The sequence below is a fragment of the Coturnix japonica genome, chromosome 3, assembly GCF_001577835.2.
Source record: "Coturnix japonica isolate 7356 chromosome 3, Coturnix japonica 2.1, whole genome shotgun sequence".
NCBI lineage: Eukaryota > Metazoa > Chordata > Aves > Galliformes > Phasianidae > Coturnix > Coturnix japonica.
In genome coordinates, this window is record NC_029518.1 from 30,891,383 (window position 1) to 30,911,851 (window position 20,469).

A 20,469-nucleotide genomic window follows, 5' to 3' on the forward strand; every position below is an offset into this window, starting at 1 on the left:
GCTAATTCGCTTCTTGTCTCACAAGTGAGGCACTCTTGATTATCAGTAGGGAGTACCATAGAAGCAAGCAGAAATTGCAGACACTTTCCTGGAAGCTCAGGGATGGGCTGAACCTGCCACCATTGCCTCACTGAGGGAGTAACACATCTGAAGTAACGGACAGAAACATGCACCTTGTATAATATACCTGCATGGCAGCCAAGGGAAATCTGACACAGATGTGAGAGATGAAAAATAATTCTGAACACACTTTCATAATTTTTTTGTCTCAATTTTTTTTCCTTGCTCACAGATACTGTTTCAGCAATGCCTGCTAATATGAGGAAGCACATATCCATAACCCCCTTATATATAAAGATAACTAGTTCAGACCTGCTGGCTGTGTTTTCTTTTTGTTTCCAGACAGCAGCAGGGGAGAAGTTAATGGTGCTATGCTTGGTTGCAGTGTTTCTGTCATTGCTATCATACTCTGCAATTCCTTATTGTTATTTTCTGGCAAATCTGCTTCTCAGCAATACTTGCTTGGTAGAACCCCTTTGGGTATTTCAGTTTCAAGTTTGATCTAATTCACTCTTACTAATAGGACATCACCTTGTGCTAGGTCAAAAGCACCTTCTTCTCTGCCATTTCATAAATGTTCTTATCCAAAGCAAATCAGGAGGGGGAAGCAGATATATCGGTAAGATAAAAGTAAACATTTAATGCCACTATAGTTTGATATTTTTTTTTTCCAGACATCATATTTTTGACAATGTTTCACACCTCAGATACCACAGAAGGGATATTTTTCTTTTTAGCCAGCAAACAATAAACTTTACAATTTTAATGGCAAAAGGGTCAATGCATTTGTTGACCAACTTGGAAATGGCTGTGACATCCAACATTTTGAACTTGTCCTCATGCTGTTCTTTCTTCTTCTTCTTCTTTTTTTTTTTTCCTATAAAATTTAGTTGATGAAGTATGGATATATCTACTACTGATACATCCTCTTCTGGAGTCGCCCATCGGTTTTGTATCCATTGTTTTGTCTCCTCCTTTAGCTCCATTTTATACCGCTGTTACAATGAGAAAGAACGTAGCCAAGCACAGAGGGAAATGTGTTTAGCAAACATTCCCTGCAGTGGGCAGCACCCAGGTGAGCATTTCCAACCATGGTGTGTAAATAAATGATAGAACACAAGCAACTCCATAAAACAAGAACATCCTGAGTTTACAAATAAATTATATCCTTCATACATAGAATATGATGTGGATGTTAGTAACCAGCAGTTTCAGCTATGGGAGGGGAAAAAAGTAAAACTTACTCAGGAAAGTTAGCAACTATGCATACATAAAATATATATATGTATGTGTGCTATATGTAAATATTCACACATACATATACAATAGAGAGGGTGAATACATCCATATTGATAGTATATAGAGATATGTAATATAGCTGAAACTGCCTCAAGCACCATTTTATTACCATTATTATAAAGTTTGCTCAATACTTGAGTAGGACCACTCAAAGTAAGATGGATTGGGTTGGGGATTATTTTTTTCCTGTCTGAGAGTTTTGAAGGTGGTGTTGAAATATCATGGATGTTACTATTTCACTTTCAGCACCTCCATTCTTTGTGCAATAATCACTCCCTTTATAAGCTTCAAAATGTCGTGTAAGTGAGACTGAGTCTGCTTTAGTGGGGCTGTTGGCAAATTCTGTATTGACTTCAATAGGGTCAAGATAAGAGTGCTACATTTTCAAGGCAAAATGATTCCTTTTCTTTTTCTTTTTTTTTTTCTTTCTTTTTTTTACGTTGCTTGAGAAGGAGAAAGAAGAAAAGATAAAGCCAATAATAAAATGGTTTATAATTTCCAAGAGCAGGTATGGAGGTTTAGATAACCCTGTGATGAGCACACAATAAATGCAAGAGCTAGAGATTATTACCTTTGCATTGACAAATCATTCACAGTTTTGTTTGACATAGTTATTTGAAAGCCTATTTCAAATCTTGTAATAGCTAGCAACGTCCAGCCTTGTGTCTCCAAAAAGCGCCGGGTGTTGCCAACACAAAAGCCTGTGGAGTAACAAAATGAGGGCTAGAAGGACATGAGGATTAGGTAAGGTATGTCATGTCATCTATCCACAGTACTGAGAAATAGTGCCATCTCTTACTCCTATCATTATGCAGTGGTAGAAATTCTTTGATCTCTGAAGTGAGTTGGTGCATCCCTCATACTGTGTGACCATTCTCCCCATAGGAATGGGCAGCAGGGGGTCACTCCATCTCTGGTTTATGAGAACATTTGCTATAGTCAGTCCTCTGCAATGTGGAAACTTTTACATTACAATTTTAAGAACAATGAGGACTTGACAGAATGCTCTATCTCACGGCTTTCAATGGACATGACCAGGTTACTTGCACCACAGAAAAGCACAAATTGTATTTAACAGTGATGATTGTGAGATCTCTTGCCTTCAACTTGTGATACCCTGAAATACGTAGTGGTTCTTTTCTATTATTTTGACAGGCCTTAACATTTCAATGACAGCCTCTGCATGAGAACTGCAGAAACCCAGCTTTATAGGCTGAAGAACAGCAGGAATAAAGGCCCTTTGAAGGAAGTCTTCAAAAGTGTTTTGAGCATAAGTTTTCCCTGTGGTGTGGAATAAGTCAACTTCATCTTGGTGAGTGATAGGAGAAGGGTTTTAAAGGCAAACCCTGGAAGAGATGAATAGCAGTGTTGTTGCCATTTGTGACCAGTTATGCAATCTCCTCACAGTAATGTGTGTGGGGTGTCTCTCTCAGGCTATGCTCATATGCATTTTTTGTATGTATATACTGTCCTTTGGTTTTATCATTACTTTTAGCTCACTAGAAAAAACAAAAACACAGAAAATCACAAACATTTGTAAAAGGCAGTATTTGTCAGAAAGCCCATTTCCTTCAGCTGTCATAAAATCGGAATCCTACTCTATGGATAATAATGCCATTTTAAAATAAACCACATTATTGAGATAAATGGAAAAGAAAATATTTCTTTAAAGGACTAGATCTCTCCTAGAGCATACAGCTTTAGTAAAGAGCTAAGAAAGGACAGCTTGGGTATTAGTTTGTTGCCTGTCTTTCTGTGAAATAATACTTCTGATTGCTTAGATGTGAATGAATTGAGAAGAAGCCATTTTGAAGCAAATACAAAGTATGGATGGTGGGAGAAAAGCCACAGGTAGCTGTGACTAATGCACCATCAATTAGGGTTCTCCCACACCCTGAAGGGAAGCAGAGCTCCGGAGCTGCTGGTAAATGACCCAGGCTTTGGACTACTCCCAGCACTTGTGGGGATCAGTGGAATGGGTGCAAAAAATCTGCAATTCAGATTGCAGCCAAACTCCCAAATCTGGGGCCTCAACTGAATTTGTGGTCATAGAGCAAGTTCTGCCCCTTGTAGAAATAACATTCAAGCACATTAAGATGAAAAAGTTTTCACAGTCAGGCCCAGACTACTCAAGCAGTAGATCTGAACATAGCTATGGTAATGCAGATTAATGGCTGCTGCTCTGTAGTCATTGCAGAACATGATAATAAGGATATGTGGTCCTCCATTACATGAGAGAACAAAGATATAACCTTCACTTCTAATTGCATTAACATTGCTGTTTCCCACTAAAGTTGTTCCAGGGAAATAAGATTGATTTCTGAATATGCAAACAATTAAGGACTCCGCTCACATTGCTCTTGTATATTTTGGGTAACTTGATGACTTTTAATGAAATCAGGAATAAATCAGCATTATACTGGCAGTTGCTGAAAGAATGGGACTTCGGGGGTGACCTGCGGGAGCATATGGGTCCTCTGTAAAATGCTGGCTACTATAGACATGATGTTTTAAATTATCTGTTTTGCAGATATTTTAAGTACAATAGAATAGATTCTAAAGTAAAAAGCAATTTTAACCAAGAAAATGTTTCACAGATGTCACATCTCCTCAAATTTACATTCCCCTGTATGCATTAAGCCACCACAATTCCCAAAAGTATAGATGCAGATTTTGAAATGCAGTGACAGAAAGTAAAAAAAAAGAGATGACTACTGATTTTAGGATACGAATGCTAGTATGAGACAGGAGTGTTATGTTGGATATTAGGAAACACTTCTTTACAGAAGGGTTGTGAAGCACTGGAATGGGCTCCCCAGGGAGGTGGTTGAGTCACCATCCCTGGATGTGTTTAAAAACTGTTTGGATGTGGTGCTCAGGGATATGATTTAGCAGAGGGTTGTTAGTTTGGGTAGTATGGTTAGGTCATGGTTGGACTCGATGATCTTTAAGGTCTTTTCCAATTTGAGTGCTTCTATATTTCTATGGTTCTATGATCCATTTAGCCTAATGATCACTTTCTAATAAATACTTTTTCTCAAATGCTTAAGCTGAAAGAAGGCAAAATGTAATTTCCTTTTGCATGACTAAGGTGGGGAATCTAATGTGGAGGAGTGACCAGGGAGGGAAGCAGAAGTAGAACAGACACAAGTGACAACCTGGGAAGCATACAGGGCTACCTGGGGACACAGATGAGTGAAAGATGGGAGCTGCTGGGAAAGCTTCTTTTCTGTGTATGTGACCTGACAGCATGAATCTGGGACTCTACATGACTGAATCCACAAAAGAAGACATGCTCCATATCCCCAAGGTACTGGGTCTTCATCCAGCACAGAACTGCAGAGGCAATTGCCATGGCTCTGTAGAACTGTACAAGAATCATGGGAATCTATGGAGAAGAGATGCCCCAACAGAACCAATACATAACAAGCATCACTAAAATCATTACAAAGAGAAACAAACCAGAGAAATTGCACTGTTTCCTCAGTATTTCTGTGGATTTTTTTTCACTGGTAGTTGATGCTTGGCATACTGTAAAATGGCATTAATATGATGATGATGCAGGTAAAGAGCTATATATAGGAACAATAAATTGATGAATTGATGCATACTGAGTATATGTCAAATGCTGGCCTTACTTTCTGATAACCAACAGGAAGGTCACACAAGGGTATGTGAGAGAATCGTTTTGTGAATTATTTCAATGTAAAAGAAGAAAGCTATAGAAGAATTATTTATGCTCATATGTAATTAACATGCAAACTTCACACACTTGTTTAAGTAACACAAAGGATGGTCCTCCCCACATACTGTTTTATAGATAAAGATGCAAATAAGTAGAATATCTTGTTGTTCACTGAGGCCCAGACCCTCATTCTTTTTATCACAGAATCACAGAATGATTTGGACTGGGAGGGACCTTAAAGATCACGCAGTTCCAACCCCCACACCCCCACACCATGAGCAGGGTTGTCACCCACCAGATGATGTCACCCACTGATGTCAATGTGACTTTTGTCATAGTTCAAATAAGGGAGTGCTGATTAGGAAAACATCATAATCATCATGCCTGAATTACTAGATCTGCTTGCTCATTACTGCTGCTTATTTCTGGACTAGGTGAGTTGAACAGAACCTGCAGGTATGTCTGGGCCAGGGACATAAGGAAGGCAAAGTTAAACTTTATCAGTTGTGGAATCAAGAAAGAAAAAGTAATAATTCATTTTTGAACTGACAAGCATGGGAGCCCTCACCCTGAAGAGTAATTTTCCATTGAGTTGTTAGTCCCAGAAAAAGGGGTTGGGATAAAAGTACCTTCTCATCACTAGCTCTAGCCAGCAAAAAGGTAAAAGTATATGAAAAAGAAAGCATGTTATGGGGGCTTAATCAAATGCAAAAGGTACTTACTTCACCATAATATCAACTCTCCTCCCTCACACACTGTAAAACCTGTAGGTTAGGAAAATCACTGTGCCCTCTAACACAAGATTTTACAGAAGAACATATAAGCAAACCTTTCTCACTGTTAGAAACATTTGTGTGTCATCTGGGAAGCCAAATTTCTCTTTGAGTGGCCTTACTCTGTTAACAACAAAAGACAGTTAACATTTATTCATATGTTGTACTGATTAGGAAATATTTCTACAAACACAAGTTACTTAGAAACAGCAAGTCTGAAACAGGAGAAAACACCAAGAGAAAAACAAGCTGTAAGTACATTTCAAAAGTGTGTTTTGTTTTTTTTTTTTCCTTTTTCATCTTTTGACTAGCACCATCTGTACACAAGAAAGTATGAACATAAATGTTTGGATAATAAAGATTTGCAAGGCACTTGAACAGTCTTTCTGGATAGGATTTCTTCTAATGAACCTCTCAAGTGGAAGTCCTATAACCACCTTCCCTCCTCCCTCAGCTAATGCAGGGAAATAAGTCTCTTCTGCCAGCAGTTCTTATTTACAGACATGTCCTTATAGGTTCCTCAAAGTGCTCTTTTAGGCTAAGAGAATCAACATCCTTCTATCTCCATTTTTTCATGCATGTCCTGTTATTTTTTAATACTACTCTTCTGTATAGTAAAGCAAATCTCTCATACACACAGTTGAGACTTGACTCCAACCTTCATCCTCATTCTGTTGTCTTTGGGATGCTATTCAGAAGGGAAAAGGAGGATGGCAGAGATGTGCATTGAAATTCTCTTGAGGTTCGCTCTTTATCTGCGTCTAGAGGTGATGTCAAAACAGGTGATCATCATGAGATGAGCCTTGCAGAAGTTGACACGGTTTTCCAAACGTTCAGTTACACACTCCAGGGCTTCCAGGTATTCCAGAGAATCCAGCTCAAATACCTGCTCCAGATCGACTGTAAGAAAGAAAATAATAGAAAAAGCATAAAAAATCCAGCACTAGTTGCTGAGAGAGATGGATCCAATTCAAGCCTTCAAGAACATTTGTACTGTACACAATGTTATCTTTTGCTTCCCACTGTCTGTGAAAATTGTGTGTATTATTTAATGGCTATTAAAATGGCTTGTCAGTGAAATTACTGTTAAGATTGCACAAAATATTTTCTTGAGTAATATGTTTTGCCATCCTCTCCAGAGCAGCAGATGAGTTTTGCCACATTCCATCTTTCCCTCTGGAAAGCCAATAGAACTGCTCCTCCAGCAACCACATGGCTCACTGTAAGTAAACCAGGTGGGAACAAAACGCCTGTGGGTTTAAGGCTAACATTTGCTCTCACAGGGAACCTACAAGTTAAGCATGATGGAGAAATTAATCAGTGTAGTGTAATACTGGCCAAGTTGATTTTAACCATTTCCGTTGGTTTTGTTTCCATTCAGAGCTTGCTTTAGCATCATGCATTTATATGATATGTATTGACTCTCTCATGCGTTCTTCTGACCAAAAAAGAGTTTTATGTAAGTTCTCTGCTGAATTCATAACTTAGAAACTATCCTCCAACTTCCTTGCTTGTCACACCTCTCCCTGTTCCGGGCAATTCTCACTAGCTTGTTCAAGAGTGTTATCAGAAGGTGTGTACATCACACTACCATAGATTCCCTTTTGCTGCCAGAGACAGCTGGCAGCTGCTTCCATGGAAGCTGTGTGGAAACTGTGATCTTAGCCAACACTTCACATCTCATCTAAGCCCTGTAGTCTGTGCTATCCTCGAGGCTTCCTGAATTTATTACACTGGAATCAGAAGCAAAGGCATCACACATCAGTATGTGAATGGCAATGTGTGGCTGTTGTGGTTTGGTGACTTCTGTCACCAGTATTCCACAACATAACATCATGCAGAACAGTGGCAGTTAAAGAGTCCATGTTCTGGTTCCGTGTTACTGCCACTCTGGGTTCCCAGAGGGGAGGGGCAGCATCCCCAGAGGACTTGGTGCGAGGAGGAAGCAGGGTGGGACTCCGGACTGGACCCCAGCCACTTTCTGCCTCCGGCCGTTCTCAGCTCACCAGTGAGCAAAGCAAATGCCTCCCTCGCACTTCTGTGGTTTGACTCCTACTTTGGGTGCTCTCATCTCTCTCATTTTGTTTGATTTGGTTACATTTAGTAAATTCCAGTTCCTCTTCAGATCATTGCCGTTGTGTTTTCTCTTTGTTAGAACGATCTGCTGGCTCTCCATTTTTCCACCTCTCCTGAAAAACATGGCTCGGGGCTGGCCAGGTCGTTTGGCAAAGCTCTTTCCTTTTTTATCCCCTTTGCTCCTTTATCTCTCCTTTTTCTTTTCCTGGGGCCTGTGCCCCCCTGTCACAGACTTACATCTAGGGGTAACCCCATGACAATGGCCAAAAGCCAATGTACAAATCTCTGGTCTTTAAATCTGTCTTTTCTGCCTTATATTGTGGTTGTTTTGTAGGGCGTACAAATCTAGTGTTAACTTACTTATGACAGTTGTCTAGGGAAGAGTTAGGACACAGCTCCCAACCTGCTTTTACCCCATGCAATTATCATTAAACGAAACCACCAAACAAACAACCGCTTGGATATGATTTTCTTTTTTCTTTTTTCTTTTTTTTGAGAGTTCTTTAACACAAGTTCCTCTGTTCACTAACACTAAAAATGCTGTACAGTTACTGCAGTGTGCTTTTTCCTTCAAGGTGTTGAGGTTCTGCATCTCAATGTGAATGCCCTCTAAGGTCTGAACTTTACACATCTGCAGTTATGAAAAATGGGCCAAATTCATTCTTCATTTAAGTGCACCGGTGCCAAGGGACAAGTTTGTTCTGCAGTGTTACTTTGTGGTAGAAGAGTAGATTTATAATATTGCTCAGTGATCTGAGAACAAGAAAATAAATATCTATCTCATTTTTGGAATCTGTGAGCTGAAAGATGTGAACGAAAATCTACCCATGGCAATATTCACCGTTACAACGCTGTACCGTTTTAGCATTCAGCTTTCAGGCAAAAAGGATTGTTCAGTTCTATCATCAAGATTTAGTAAGAATTACTGGGACTAGCTCTAGAAATACGGTCAACCTAAATTTTGTCCTTAGGTCATATGTCAGCTCATTTCAGTCTACAAACACAGTAGCATGCATCTCAATCTTAGCAAACCTTTCTACTTCCCTTCCTCACAGTGAAATAAAGCAAAGGAAACCTATAAGTTCAAGCAATAAACAATATGTTCTTACATTCGCTGAGCCATTTATTAGGATCCAGCATCAGGTACTGTTTGGTCACCTCCAGTTCTCTCATTAACCACTCGTACTTGGCCTTGACCTCAGCAATTCTCTGCTGGCGATGCTCCAGGATTTTCAGCTTGGCATTGAAACATATCACTTCCTGCCATCCAGGAAAAATGAGCAGGGAAAGAACAAGTGAAGAGGAGAAGAAATACCCAGATCCATTCAGCAAAACCATCTTCCAAACAGTAATACTAACAGTGAGACATTTACTCTGGAAGCATATGAATTACTGCACAAAATATCATCTGTTTTATTTTTATTGTGTTGATTATTTCAATGCTTTTGATCAGTGAGCTTTGGACTCTTTGCAATTCTATTTAATAGTAAACAATAATAAATAACACCACACAGCATCTTGAAATCAGAATTAACTGCAGCAAAACATTTCTGGTTTTTGTCAACAGAAGTTTGGCTGAGAAAAAACTAAACTCTTGGGAAAAGGAAATCCATTGCTTGGTGTGTTAAAATCCTCGATACATTTCTGCTTGGTGTGTAAGAAATGAAGCAGTCATGTCATCAAATAAAAAAACTGGTAGCAATATGAATTCTAAACATTCCTAAAGAAAAAGACGATGTTGGTGTGAAAAGTTCCATCAATTCATCATCATTAAAAATGAAAATACATCTTTAAAGACAAGGGGCACTGTAACAGCACAGGCTGCAGTGCTGTCTGGATGCACTCCTGTTGGCCTCATATGATTTCCAAGTGTGGCACTCATCAAGATGTGCAGTAAGTGAAGCCACAGTGAGGGCTGGCAATCATAACCAGTCTGGGGGCAGCTCCACTACCAGAATTAAACTCCTCAAGCCTGTGCTAGAGCCTAAACAGTGCTATATCTTCTGTTCTGTAGGCAAATCTGCTGTGTAAAACAAGCCTAGCAGAAACACCACCCCAAGCAGTGATGTTTTTCTCCAGGTAAAACTGTATCAGATGACACCACCACCAGCAACCTGAAATGAATGACAGGAGGCTAGGAAGGAAAAACGCCTTAAAATTACAATAAAGCTCATATACACAGTTATTGTAAAAAGACCAACTTCAGATACTCTTCATGACTGTACTTCTCAAGAGCTGGTCTTTACAATTCTCCAACTTTAAGTTTTGCAGGGTGAGGTTGGCAGGAGAAGCTTTGCTATTCTGGAAACAATATCATCAAAGCACTTGTGGCACCACTGCTGCATAGAAAGATAGATAGATGTGAAGAGCTGCTGGAGCACACGAGTCACCAAGACTATTAGCAAGGACAAAAATACAAGAGACCAATGTCTGTTAGCTGTTACTGAAGGAGGCATAACTTGAGTTACAACTGGTCTTAAATGAGATACAAGTTTTGCTGCCCATTGAGTTAACCATGTATAATACTACACAGTTCTGACTGCTGTCCTATGAATTGCACATTTGATCTGAATTCCCCTCTCCAAGAGGAGACAGACAGCACATAAGGATCTCACTCACCTTGCTGTCTCCTCCTCGTCGCCTCTGGAGTCTCTCCACATCATCTATCTCATAGACTTTGATCTCAAAGGGCTCCCCCAGCCCCCTCTGTGCACTTCGCAGGGGCCCATCCACCCAGCGGACCCCAGGGTTGTTGGCAGGCTTCCTCGCTGGGGAGGCAGTGTCAAGTGATAAAGCTGGAATAAGCCTCCGTCTCTGTGAGCCTGCAAATGCAGAAATCACCATGTTGTGTTAGCACAGTTAGATATGATACTCAGAGGGCAAACGTACCCTAAAGCTTCTGGAGGTTGCATCTGCTTCCATTAGCTCAGGTCTCAGAATGTACAGGTATAATGCCAGCAGGCCAGAGCATCAGGTGATATCTGGTCTGGCTTTGCTATCCTCTCTCTTCACTGGTGCTAGTTTTTACAGCCTACATATAAGCCATCAGCCAGCCTCTCCACAGCCCATCTCTAGGGGAGGTATGGTCATACTGTTTCCATTGTTGTTGGTGGTTTTTTCCTATAGTAGCATGAAAAAGCACTTTGATGCCCAAGTTCCTCTGCTACACAGGAACTACTACGGCAACACTTAGTCCTTGGCACAGCACCACTCTGGAGTGGCCAGGGCAGCAAAACCACTAGCAAGGACAAAATGCCTGCAGTATGTATGTATGTATAAACTCAGCAATTGCCACAGAATTGAATTAGCCTCTTTTCAGTTCAGTATGGTATTTTTTCTAAAACATTCCTCACTTACACGCATAGCCTAGTGCTGGCTAAGGGCAAGGCTGCAGCAGTAACAGCTGACTGGCAGAAGGGTTAGTCACTGTGTCTGCGTCAATACCTCTGCTTTATGATACCAGTACAGTGGATGGGAGCACTGCAATAGCAGAATATTTACCATGGTTGATAAAGCCTAGCCATATGGAATGCATCTGCCATGTGAGTTGCCAAGTCAGGGCCTCAGGTAAAGCAAGGGAGAAAAAGCACATCACTGGCCTGATGGCAGCAGTAGGGAAGTTGAGCATATGGTTTGTTGGGAGAAAGAACAGACATGTGCAAGAAAAAAAACAGAAAACAACCGGTTACGTTTCTCCGCTCAGTTTAGTTCAATCAGAGCAGTAGCTGCGTTACAGACAAAATAAAAGGGTTTGTAGCCGACACCGTCTCTCCTAGGAGACATCAGGGGTACAGGGGATGGGAGAAACAAAAACAAAAGCCAAAGCCAGCAAGTCTACATGAAACTATCAACTGACTCTTGGCTGCAAGAACAAAACTGATGCCAGAAGGGAGGGGATGCAAAATGATCATGCAAATTTTATTTTAAAAACAAGATAAAATCATCTAAAGGAATCCTTAGCACTCTATTCATTGAAACTTGAATGTGTACAGCTTCAAAAGTCTGCCAACTTCACACGCCAATGAAAATTAAAACAATGTTTGGATTTGCAAGTATCCAGCATCGGTTTCATTCACGGGTGTCTATATCTCAGCTGACAACTTTGTGAACTATCATTGCTTTGTGAGTGCAGCAGTCTGTGCTAGAAACCAACAGCTAGTAATCAGCAATTAACCTGTAAATGCTAGCTTTAACATGGAGGAGAATGCACTGTCTTGCTGCCTATCTGCGAACAGAGCTTTTATTCCAGTGAATCCAAAAGAACTCCCTGCAAGAAAAGGAGAGCAAAGCGAAGTCATGCAAACAGGCAGCCCTTTTGTACCAAATGGCCTCAGCCCTGACCTGCCCATCCTGTCACATTCATCATACTCGTGCTTCTAATCAAACTGCAGCCCAGCAAATGAGCCCATGCCAGAACAAATGAAGCCTTACAAATAGTAGCAAGCACAAGTTTTTTTTAGACCTTTTGAAACACCACTGGAAGTCAATGTCAGCGTAGCTAACAATTGGCAACAACAACAGAGAAGTGGTTTGGGAAGGCACCAACAAAGTGCTGTATTGAGGCTGACTGTCATCAGTGATGCCAGAGAGAGGCAACTGAAGGGCAAGAGCAACTGTGTGTATGAAGGGAGATGAGATGGGCTGGCAGACCATTACTATTTGCTGCATGCAAGAGGTCCTGCAAAGGGCTCAGCCCTCCTGAGAAATAAGCCCTCTGCTTGCTTTGCTGTGAATGGCACTAAGTTCATTTCAAGTTGCGATGAGACCTAAAAGATTTAGGCACTAACTACCTCTAAAAGCACTTTTTGTCAGGGTTTTGCTCTTGGCCTCTCAGAGGAGTAGTCTGAGTGTGAAAGCAACCTCTTTCCTACCTTTGCTGCTCCTCAGCTTTTAGAGGCAGCAGTTCCCTTGGAGATGCAAAAATTCTGATTGCCATGAGGACACCACCAGGCTCTTACTTGGAGCAAAGCGAAACACATGTCACTGGAGTATTAATTACAGTAAATGTTTTTGCATTGCATTTCTATTCATACCCGTTTAACTGAATGACCAGAAGCCTGGGGTCTAGAAGGAGAGCACCAGCATGAGACTGTCTAAGAGGCCATATCCTTCAGTGAAGAGATAGAGACCACAGCTGTGGCAAGACATACACTAGCATAAGCTCATCTGCACAGCCTCTGGGTTTTGCCCCCATCACAGACAGGCAGTAAGTCAAGGCTGAGCTGTCAGGCAGAGCATTGCATGTTTGCAGGAATGCAAAACTGAATCTAGTTATTTAAAATATACACTGATCAGTAGGCTGCTTTTTAGCCCAGGTACAGAAAATAACTGTGTTGTCTGACAGGAGACTCCTGCCACTGACTCCTCCATTCAGTCTCTGCTTTTCTGATTTCATATTACTTGGGATCAGCCAGGAGATACAGCCTAAGCAGTGCCACAGAGCAGCTGACAGCTTCCTCATCCATATCAACACACAGAGACAACCAACTGCTAAAATGAATGCAGTTTTCCAAGTCTCAGGCTTAGCTTCAGCACGAATTACCACACTGTGAAACAGCCCTGAAAATGCCTAGAATACAGCAGATCGGTTTTCTACTTTGAGCAATTGGTTAAGGTCCGGCAGGTTCAGCTCTGCCAAAGACCAGACAGGGTTTAATTAAGATAAAAGGAGCAACAGAGGAGTGAATGCGTGCAGTGTGAAAGTGGATCTGGCTGAAGAGCGGCACTGAAGCTACAACACACTGCAGCACAGATATGTCCAGAGGAGCCTTCATCTTTAAAGTATTAGAAACACAGACCAAGCTAGCTAAGTCTGGAAGGGTAACTTCAAGGATAAGAAGACCCACTGACCTCAGCAAAACTCCCAACTCCATAAGGGCATGTGCTCATAAAAGCATCTGTTAACCATGGCAGAACCCCTAAGAAAGCTGATTTTGTTTAACTACTGTATATTTTGTGACTAGAAAGCGATATTTCTATTGCTTTCTAAGAACATAATCCAGTTGGAGCATCTTTTATGTGGAAAAGGTAAAAGCAAAAAGCATATAGAACCATAGAATTACTCCAGTTGGCAGAGACCTTAGAGATCATCAAGTTCAACTGCAACCTAACCATACTACCCTAACTCTAACAACCCTCCTCTAAATCACTAAATGCCAAATACCCACAAAAAGGAGCATGATGCATATCTCTTCTGTGGGAATACAAGGACTTGTATAGCTGCTCTGTAAAGTCCTTCTTGTATTCCCACACTCTTCAAAGCGGGATGCATCTGAATGGGATGCAAAACAATCACTGCCCCTGGAATTTCAAGTTGTTGAAGATGAAACTGTAATTTGATACTGTATAATTCCAGAAGTTTATAGTGTGATCTTAAAAGCAGCATGCATAGCCAAAGCTATTCTCACTGCATTACATGCTTGTGGAGGTAAAACTGCCACTGTGTGCAGATCTTGGTCAGCATTTTGTTGTTTGTTTGTTTGCTTGTTTCTCACTAGAAAGTCCATACAAGCATGATTACAAAAACCTAATCTTGGCTAAGGAGAGCAGTACCCCTGAGCCAACATCATTCCTTCCGTAGCTTCACTTCCAAGGAAAAATAGCAACAACCTCCACTCAGATTGTTTGCTGACTGGCAAAGATCATTTGTCTGTTCCTCCTGCTGCTCTTCCCTGTCCAACAATAAGGCTGCTGCTTTGTTTGAGCTGAAGATGCTATGCTGACTTCTCTCTTTCACATTTCCTACAGGGTCTGCCCTCATGGGCAATTATCCATGACTGAATCAACTCCTCCCATTTCCTTTGACCTCCCACCTCCTAGTTTATTTTACAGTGCCCTTTTCTCAGTGAAGAGATCAGCTACTCATTCCTCCTTGAATTTTTACACCATTTGTGCAATGCTAAAATCCTCCCCCAGTTCCTCAAGTCATTGCCAGTGTTTTCCAGTGGAAAGTTGTTGTGATGGCATGGAGGTTTCATCAGAAATATTTAGGGTGCCCACCCTGAGGTTAGTACTGCAATCAGTAAAGAATCCTGGCATTTATTGCCAGAAAATCTAAATTCCATTTGCTCATCCTGGCAATTCAGATTGCACCTGAAGAGCTGGAAAAGAAAACGCCAGTGGGATTTGTCATTAAGAATAGAGTCTTCTATGACCACCTCCCCATTAAACAATTCAGCCCTTATTCAGTGTTGGCTTGTATGCAATCCTGCCATTGCAAATCAGTAAAGGAGTACAAGGACACTTGGGGCTCGACAGAACTGCTTGCTGTATGCAGGAATAAAGCAACCCTTATTTATAATTTTCCATTCATAGCTAGACTAGACATGTTGCTTCTGTCTATCTAAGGAACCTCTATATGTATATATACATATAGACATACACATATATGTCTATGTATAACAAATATGCTGGAGGTACAGCCTACGTCTAATTTTTTTCTACCCATCCTGTTCAGTTTTAACCATATTTCTTGAATTACCATCTCACTTTAAAAGGAGTCTTTCAGGGCATTTTATAGCTGGTGAATGAACACTGCTGAAACCAGATGAGGAAGCAGCCCTCCTGCAGTGTGGCAGGTTGACAAGTAATCTGGGAGACGCTTCAGGGAAGATGTACATCATGGGGGCTGCGCTTTCTGCACCCTCAATCCCTAGCAAAAAAACAACCAGAGTCTTTTCTACATCTTTATCTCCTTTTGCTCTGGATTTTGGTTTGACATGCATTTCTCAGCATTGGGGTGTTACTTAAAGAGCTGGTTACTGTTACTGCAGTTCTGTGCTAAATGCCTGTGCTGCTACTGGCTTGGCCGGCAAAGACAGAGGACGGAGAAGGAATGGGCTCTGCAGCCTCAGCATGAAATCATGATGGGACAGTGGTAGAGGCATTCCTATGAGCTAATTCTGTGGCAGCGTAAGAAGCAGGTTTTACTTACACTCGGTGTAATGGCGTGCGACTCAGTCATGCATGTTACATGGAGCCTTCACTGTGCACAATAGCCTGCTGCCATGTCCTCTATTAAATCATTCCTATGTTCATGTGGCTGAAAGCTCAGTGCTGGCATGCAGTAGTCAAGCGTGTAAAAAATGATTACTCTGATCCCTTTCAACACAGATTTGCTGCATGAAATGGCCTCGCATTGACCTGGGAAAATCAATGCTGTTGTTTTAATGAACAAAAAAAAAGTGGAGCTGAAGCCCACACTGCCCCTCCTCTTGCTCTCCCAGCCAGAAGTCATATGCATAAAGGGGTCACCTGCAAGCAAACAACATCTTGCTGTATGGCTCTAACATCCTTTGTCATGGTAAGGGTATAATGCAGGATATCAATTAGCTATCGTCAATTGTAAGCAAGTTAAAGTGGAAATGCTGGAGAAGCCTTACAGCTTTGTGATACAAAGGGCAATTTTCAGCTACCCAGTGCCTTAGGCAGTCTAAACATGAACCAAATTCCTTTTCACTTGGATTCAGCACAAAAAAAGCTCAGATTCTTATTCTTGGTGGTTTGTTTCAGCATTATCATTTTGGCCATGTTTCAAAACATGTTGCTTTGTAATACTGGTTGGAGATGGACTTCCATAATTTACAGACCCCAGATTCAGCCCCTGGCTTTTTCTGCTGCTTTCATGGACTGGGTTAACTGCTTCCAGAGAGGCAGTGTGTGTGAATATGGAGTTATCATGGCTTTCCAAGAAATCTGAAATCTCCATCTTTAAAACCAACCCAGCAGTGAAATCTAGAGCACAGAGGTAAGAGCAAAACAGGCGCTCTAATTGCAGATAATTACTGTCATGTTTTAACAGTCTGTCTTTTTATGAAAGTGTTTAAAATCATGTAGCAATTTGTTCTACTTTGGTAGCAAAACTCAGAACTGCAAAAGAGCCGCAAGGAGTCATGAAACTTTACTGCAAAAGCAATAAACTGCTGCAGCAAGAAACTTTAATTATCTATAGGCAGACAGGTTCTCTGTGCAAAGAAGATTAAAGCACAGACACACACACACAGAGGCAAATCCTATCCCAGACAGGTAGGAGCATGGTCCTGCAGATGCTGGGAAATACAACTGCAGCTCAGGGCACACATTCAAACATCAGAAAACCAGCATTTGGAGACCTTGGCTTTCCAGAGTCTTGTTCAGTCTTGGCCTTACCAACAACAGCATCCCTTAGTTTTTTGTTTCTCAATGTTTTGTGACAGTGTTCTGGAAGGCTAAAGTGGCCCAGAGCAACCCCATATAGAAGCCCTCTACAAGAACTCTCTCCTCTGGGCCTTGACTTTTTTTTGGCAGTGCCTCCTTCCCACATGAGCCACCTCTTCTTCCCATGTCTTTGACCTTCACCTTTATGCCATGTTGCACTGCATACTGGCTGCTCCTCTGGCCTGCCTGGACACAGAGCACAGACCTGCATACTTTACCCTTCTGTCATCAGCTCTGACAAACCTCAACTGGGGCACAGAAATCAAAGGAGAGACCCTCCCCAGCAGAGGAGGCTCCGGACTCAGCAGAGTGAAGCAGGCAATGATACATAACAGTCCCTATGCCTCACCACATGTCATATATACTGGGGCTCCCTCAGGCACCTGAGCCTGCTCCCAAAAGGAGCAGCAAAGCAAACAGCCTCAGGAACATCCCTACATTTTCCACTGAAAGCTTTATCTTGTAACACGTTGTCCCAGAGCCCTTCCCATTCTGCCATCCCCAGGGGAGGCCTCCCGGCAGATCTGGCAGTCCTGAGTTCTCTAAGATAGGGCAAAAAGCGCGAACAAGGCATTTGAGCACATTGTGTGGGAATACAATTGGCCTGGCTATACTGAGTAAATCTAATTAAAGCCTGGGCTCTCGCACTGCTGCTAGCTTAGAGCTGATGGGATCACACACCTGGAAGCAGCAGCAAAGCTGCATGGCTGAAATCACCCAGTCCTGCTTTGCATTGAGAGCTTTTCCACAAGGCCAAGATCTAGTTCTGTGAGCTGGATACAGACAACAGATATTACACAGACTGCCCAAGGTGACTGAGCGAGCCAGCAGCACAACTGAGAACACAATACACATTTCGCAAGTCCTTCCCTGCCACCCTGCCTGTCATCCCTGTTGTGTTTCCAGGGTACAAATACAGCTTGGGTAAAATGGAGTTAAGCCTGAATGCACTTCCTGATAACACAAGAGAGTTTGTACTATAAAAGCATCCTTGTCATTGCCTTTCCATGGAGCAGCATGAGGCCATTGCACTTTAAATTTCTGAGGTATTAAAAAAATAATATATAATTGGTGCTAGTGATGATTATGCTGTAACACTTCAGTGCTCTGCTCAAGACAGCATTGCCTCCCTGAGAGAGAGACTGGAGACAGAGCCAGGAAAATGGCTGAGATGCGGATTGCTTCCTACAGGAAAAATGCTAACAGAGTGAGCAAATAAATGGGAGCAAATACACTTGCACAGATGCATGTGAATGGAGAGGGGGGAAGGAGTGCCACAAAAAATAACAGATAAAACCCTTGTCTCTGGTGCTCAGCAAGGCAAGGGAGGATGTGCAGCCAAGTCAGTCAGGGTTGAGGTTAGGAGTCAAGGGTGCCTGCACTTTAATCTTGGATCCAGCTGTCACTTAGTGGAGGCATTATGTAAGTCAGTAAAGCTCTCCGCCTTGATTTCTGCACCTGTAAAATGGAATCTAGAGTAATATGTGCAACACAAGGTGGATTAAAGGGTGGCCACACAAAGCTTTGAAATATACAGTGATATATCAGGGTTAAACAGCTCTGTTCTTGCTGTAAGCAGTCACTTTAGGGCAGTCTCTGCTGATGCTGCATTATAGGACCAGTGTTGAAAGCTACAATGACAGAAATGTTTATGAGAATATAAGGTTACTTCAGGGGGAAGGCTTAAGTGGTTCATGATATAGACACACGATTTTTAGTAGATATCAGAATATAAGGGGCTAATAATTGGGTTGGGTTGCTTTTTGTTGTCATTGTTCAGGTGTTTTTTTTACTCCTATTTACACAGCACTGGGCTGTTGGTGAATTGTACATGTACCCATGTGGAGCCCAAAATTTAACCCAGGGCTACACTGAAGGATATCATCTAGCTTTATCTTTCAAAAGCTGCCAATGTAGGTATGTAGGTCTGATGCTTCATGTATGACAATCAGCACAGAAGCACCTACACATAAAAATAACGCACTTAAAAGCACTGAAAGACAAGATCTTAATCTCAAGAAAAAAATGATGTCTCCCCAATGTGTCAGAACTTCAAAAGTAATTGTGAGATCTGACAGGGCTGCTGGTGATTCTGCTAAAGACTCTTTATAGCTTCTCTTAAAGGAGCCTTGGGCTGATTCATGATGATCGTGTCTGACAGCTAGCATTTCTGCTAATAATAATCATAAATAAAGTGGACAAGGTTGCCTGACCTGAAATGAGCATATCTATAGTGCCATATCCATTACAGCACAGTGGATCTGTGACTGCAAATCAGGAAAGGTCCAATGCTCTTGACACTATGTATTAAAATAATATCCATCTTTCAAGAGCTCAGAACCTTTGTATGCTAACGTTTTCATTAAAAAGTGTTCCTTGAGAGAGATCGTTCAGATGAGAACAGACTTACAGACAGGAGAAATTACAGAGGATAAAAGATTGCAAACCTTTGCATATTTTTTTGTTTATTATGCAATAAAAATATGTTTGTGAACAGCTCTATTCTTCCTTATATCTCAGATCCTCCTTCATGTTCTCCTGCATTGAGGTAATAATCCCGATTTTATGCCATCATAAATCTGCTGACATGTGAAAAATTATACTATTATCAAACACATCAAACCAGAATTATGATATTACTGCCGCAGGATGAAATTCAAACTGGAGCTGGGTTACGAGAAAGTGAAGGATTATGAATTTCTGGGCAGTGGTTTGCTGCTACAGATATAGAAAGTAATAAAGATCTTTTTTTCTTTTTTCATTTGCATTAAAAGAACTGGTTCCTCTTAGAAACACAACTCACTCAAACCAATATAGGAATTACCTGCAGATACAGGGAATCACTCTCAGAAGCAAAGCAACAAAAATAACACGCTTGCAAACTCTCCATGTCAGGTGACAGACTCAATTAAGAGAGAAGCTTTGCGCATACTTTGAGGGATGTCAACATGCCACGTTTTTTTTATCCTTTGCCTACCAGGATAAGCATCTTGCAGGGATGTTGGCTATGCACAGAAAACGCTCCATCATAGTGGTTAAAATTTAGCAATGGTAAGCACCTGCAACATTGCTGACAAGGGAGAGAGGAACTAAGCCACAATAGAAATTAGACTGAACATACACATTTGTCAGACACAGAGAAAGTTGTACTTAATGAGAAGGGTCAGATTTTACCTAGCAGTAAAACAGTGGCAAAGCTGAGACTGTCCACCTGCCTCACTAAGGAAAGCTTCCTGCTTGACTACCTTTGCATATCTGCACTTCATGACAGATCACCATCACTGCTTGGCCAGGTAGGATCAAAGCTGGCTAGATCCAAGGGGCAGTGAAGGGCAGTGTCTTGTGTCAGACATGGATGAATCTACACTGCAGTTTTCTATG

At 41.5% G+C, this 20,469-nt stretch overlaps 1 protein-coding gene across 2 annotated transcripts in view; it reads right to left on the reverse strand.

Annotated features, from left to right (window-relative positions):
- Positions 1 to 674: 674 nt before the first annotated feature.
- KIF26B (kinesin family member 26B) overlaps positions 675 to 20,469 on the reverse strand; it is a 253,790-nt gene continuing 233,995 nt past the window's right edge. For both annotated transcript variants that reach the window (XM_015857747.2, XM_015857748.2), the window contains 3 exons: positions 10,513 to 10,715; positions 9,003 to 9,153; positions 675 to 6,717 (listed from right to left, as the gene is read on the reverse strand). In XM_015857747.2, coding sequence (XP_015713233.1) covers positions 6,569 to 6,717; positions 9,003 to 9,153; positions 10,513 to 10,715 — 503 coding nt within the window. In that variant the 3' untranslated portion in view covers positions 675 to 6,568. The remainder of the gene's footprint in view (positions 6,718 to 9,002; positions 9,154 to 10,512; positions 10,716 to 20,469) is intronic.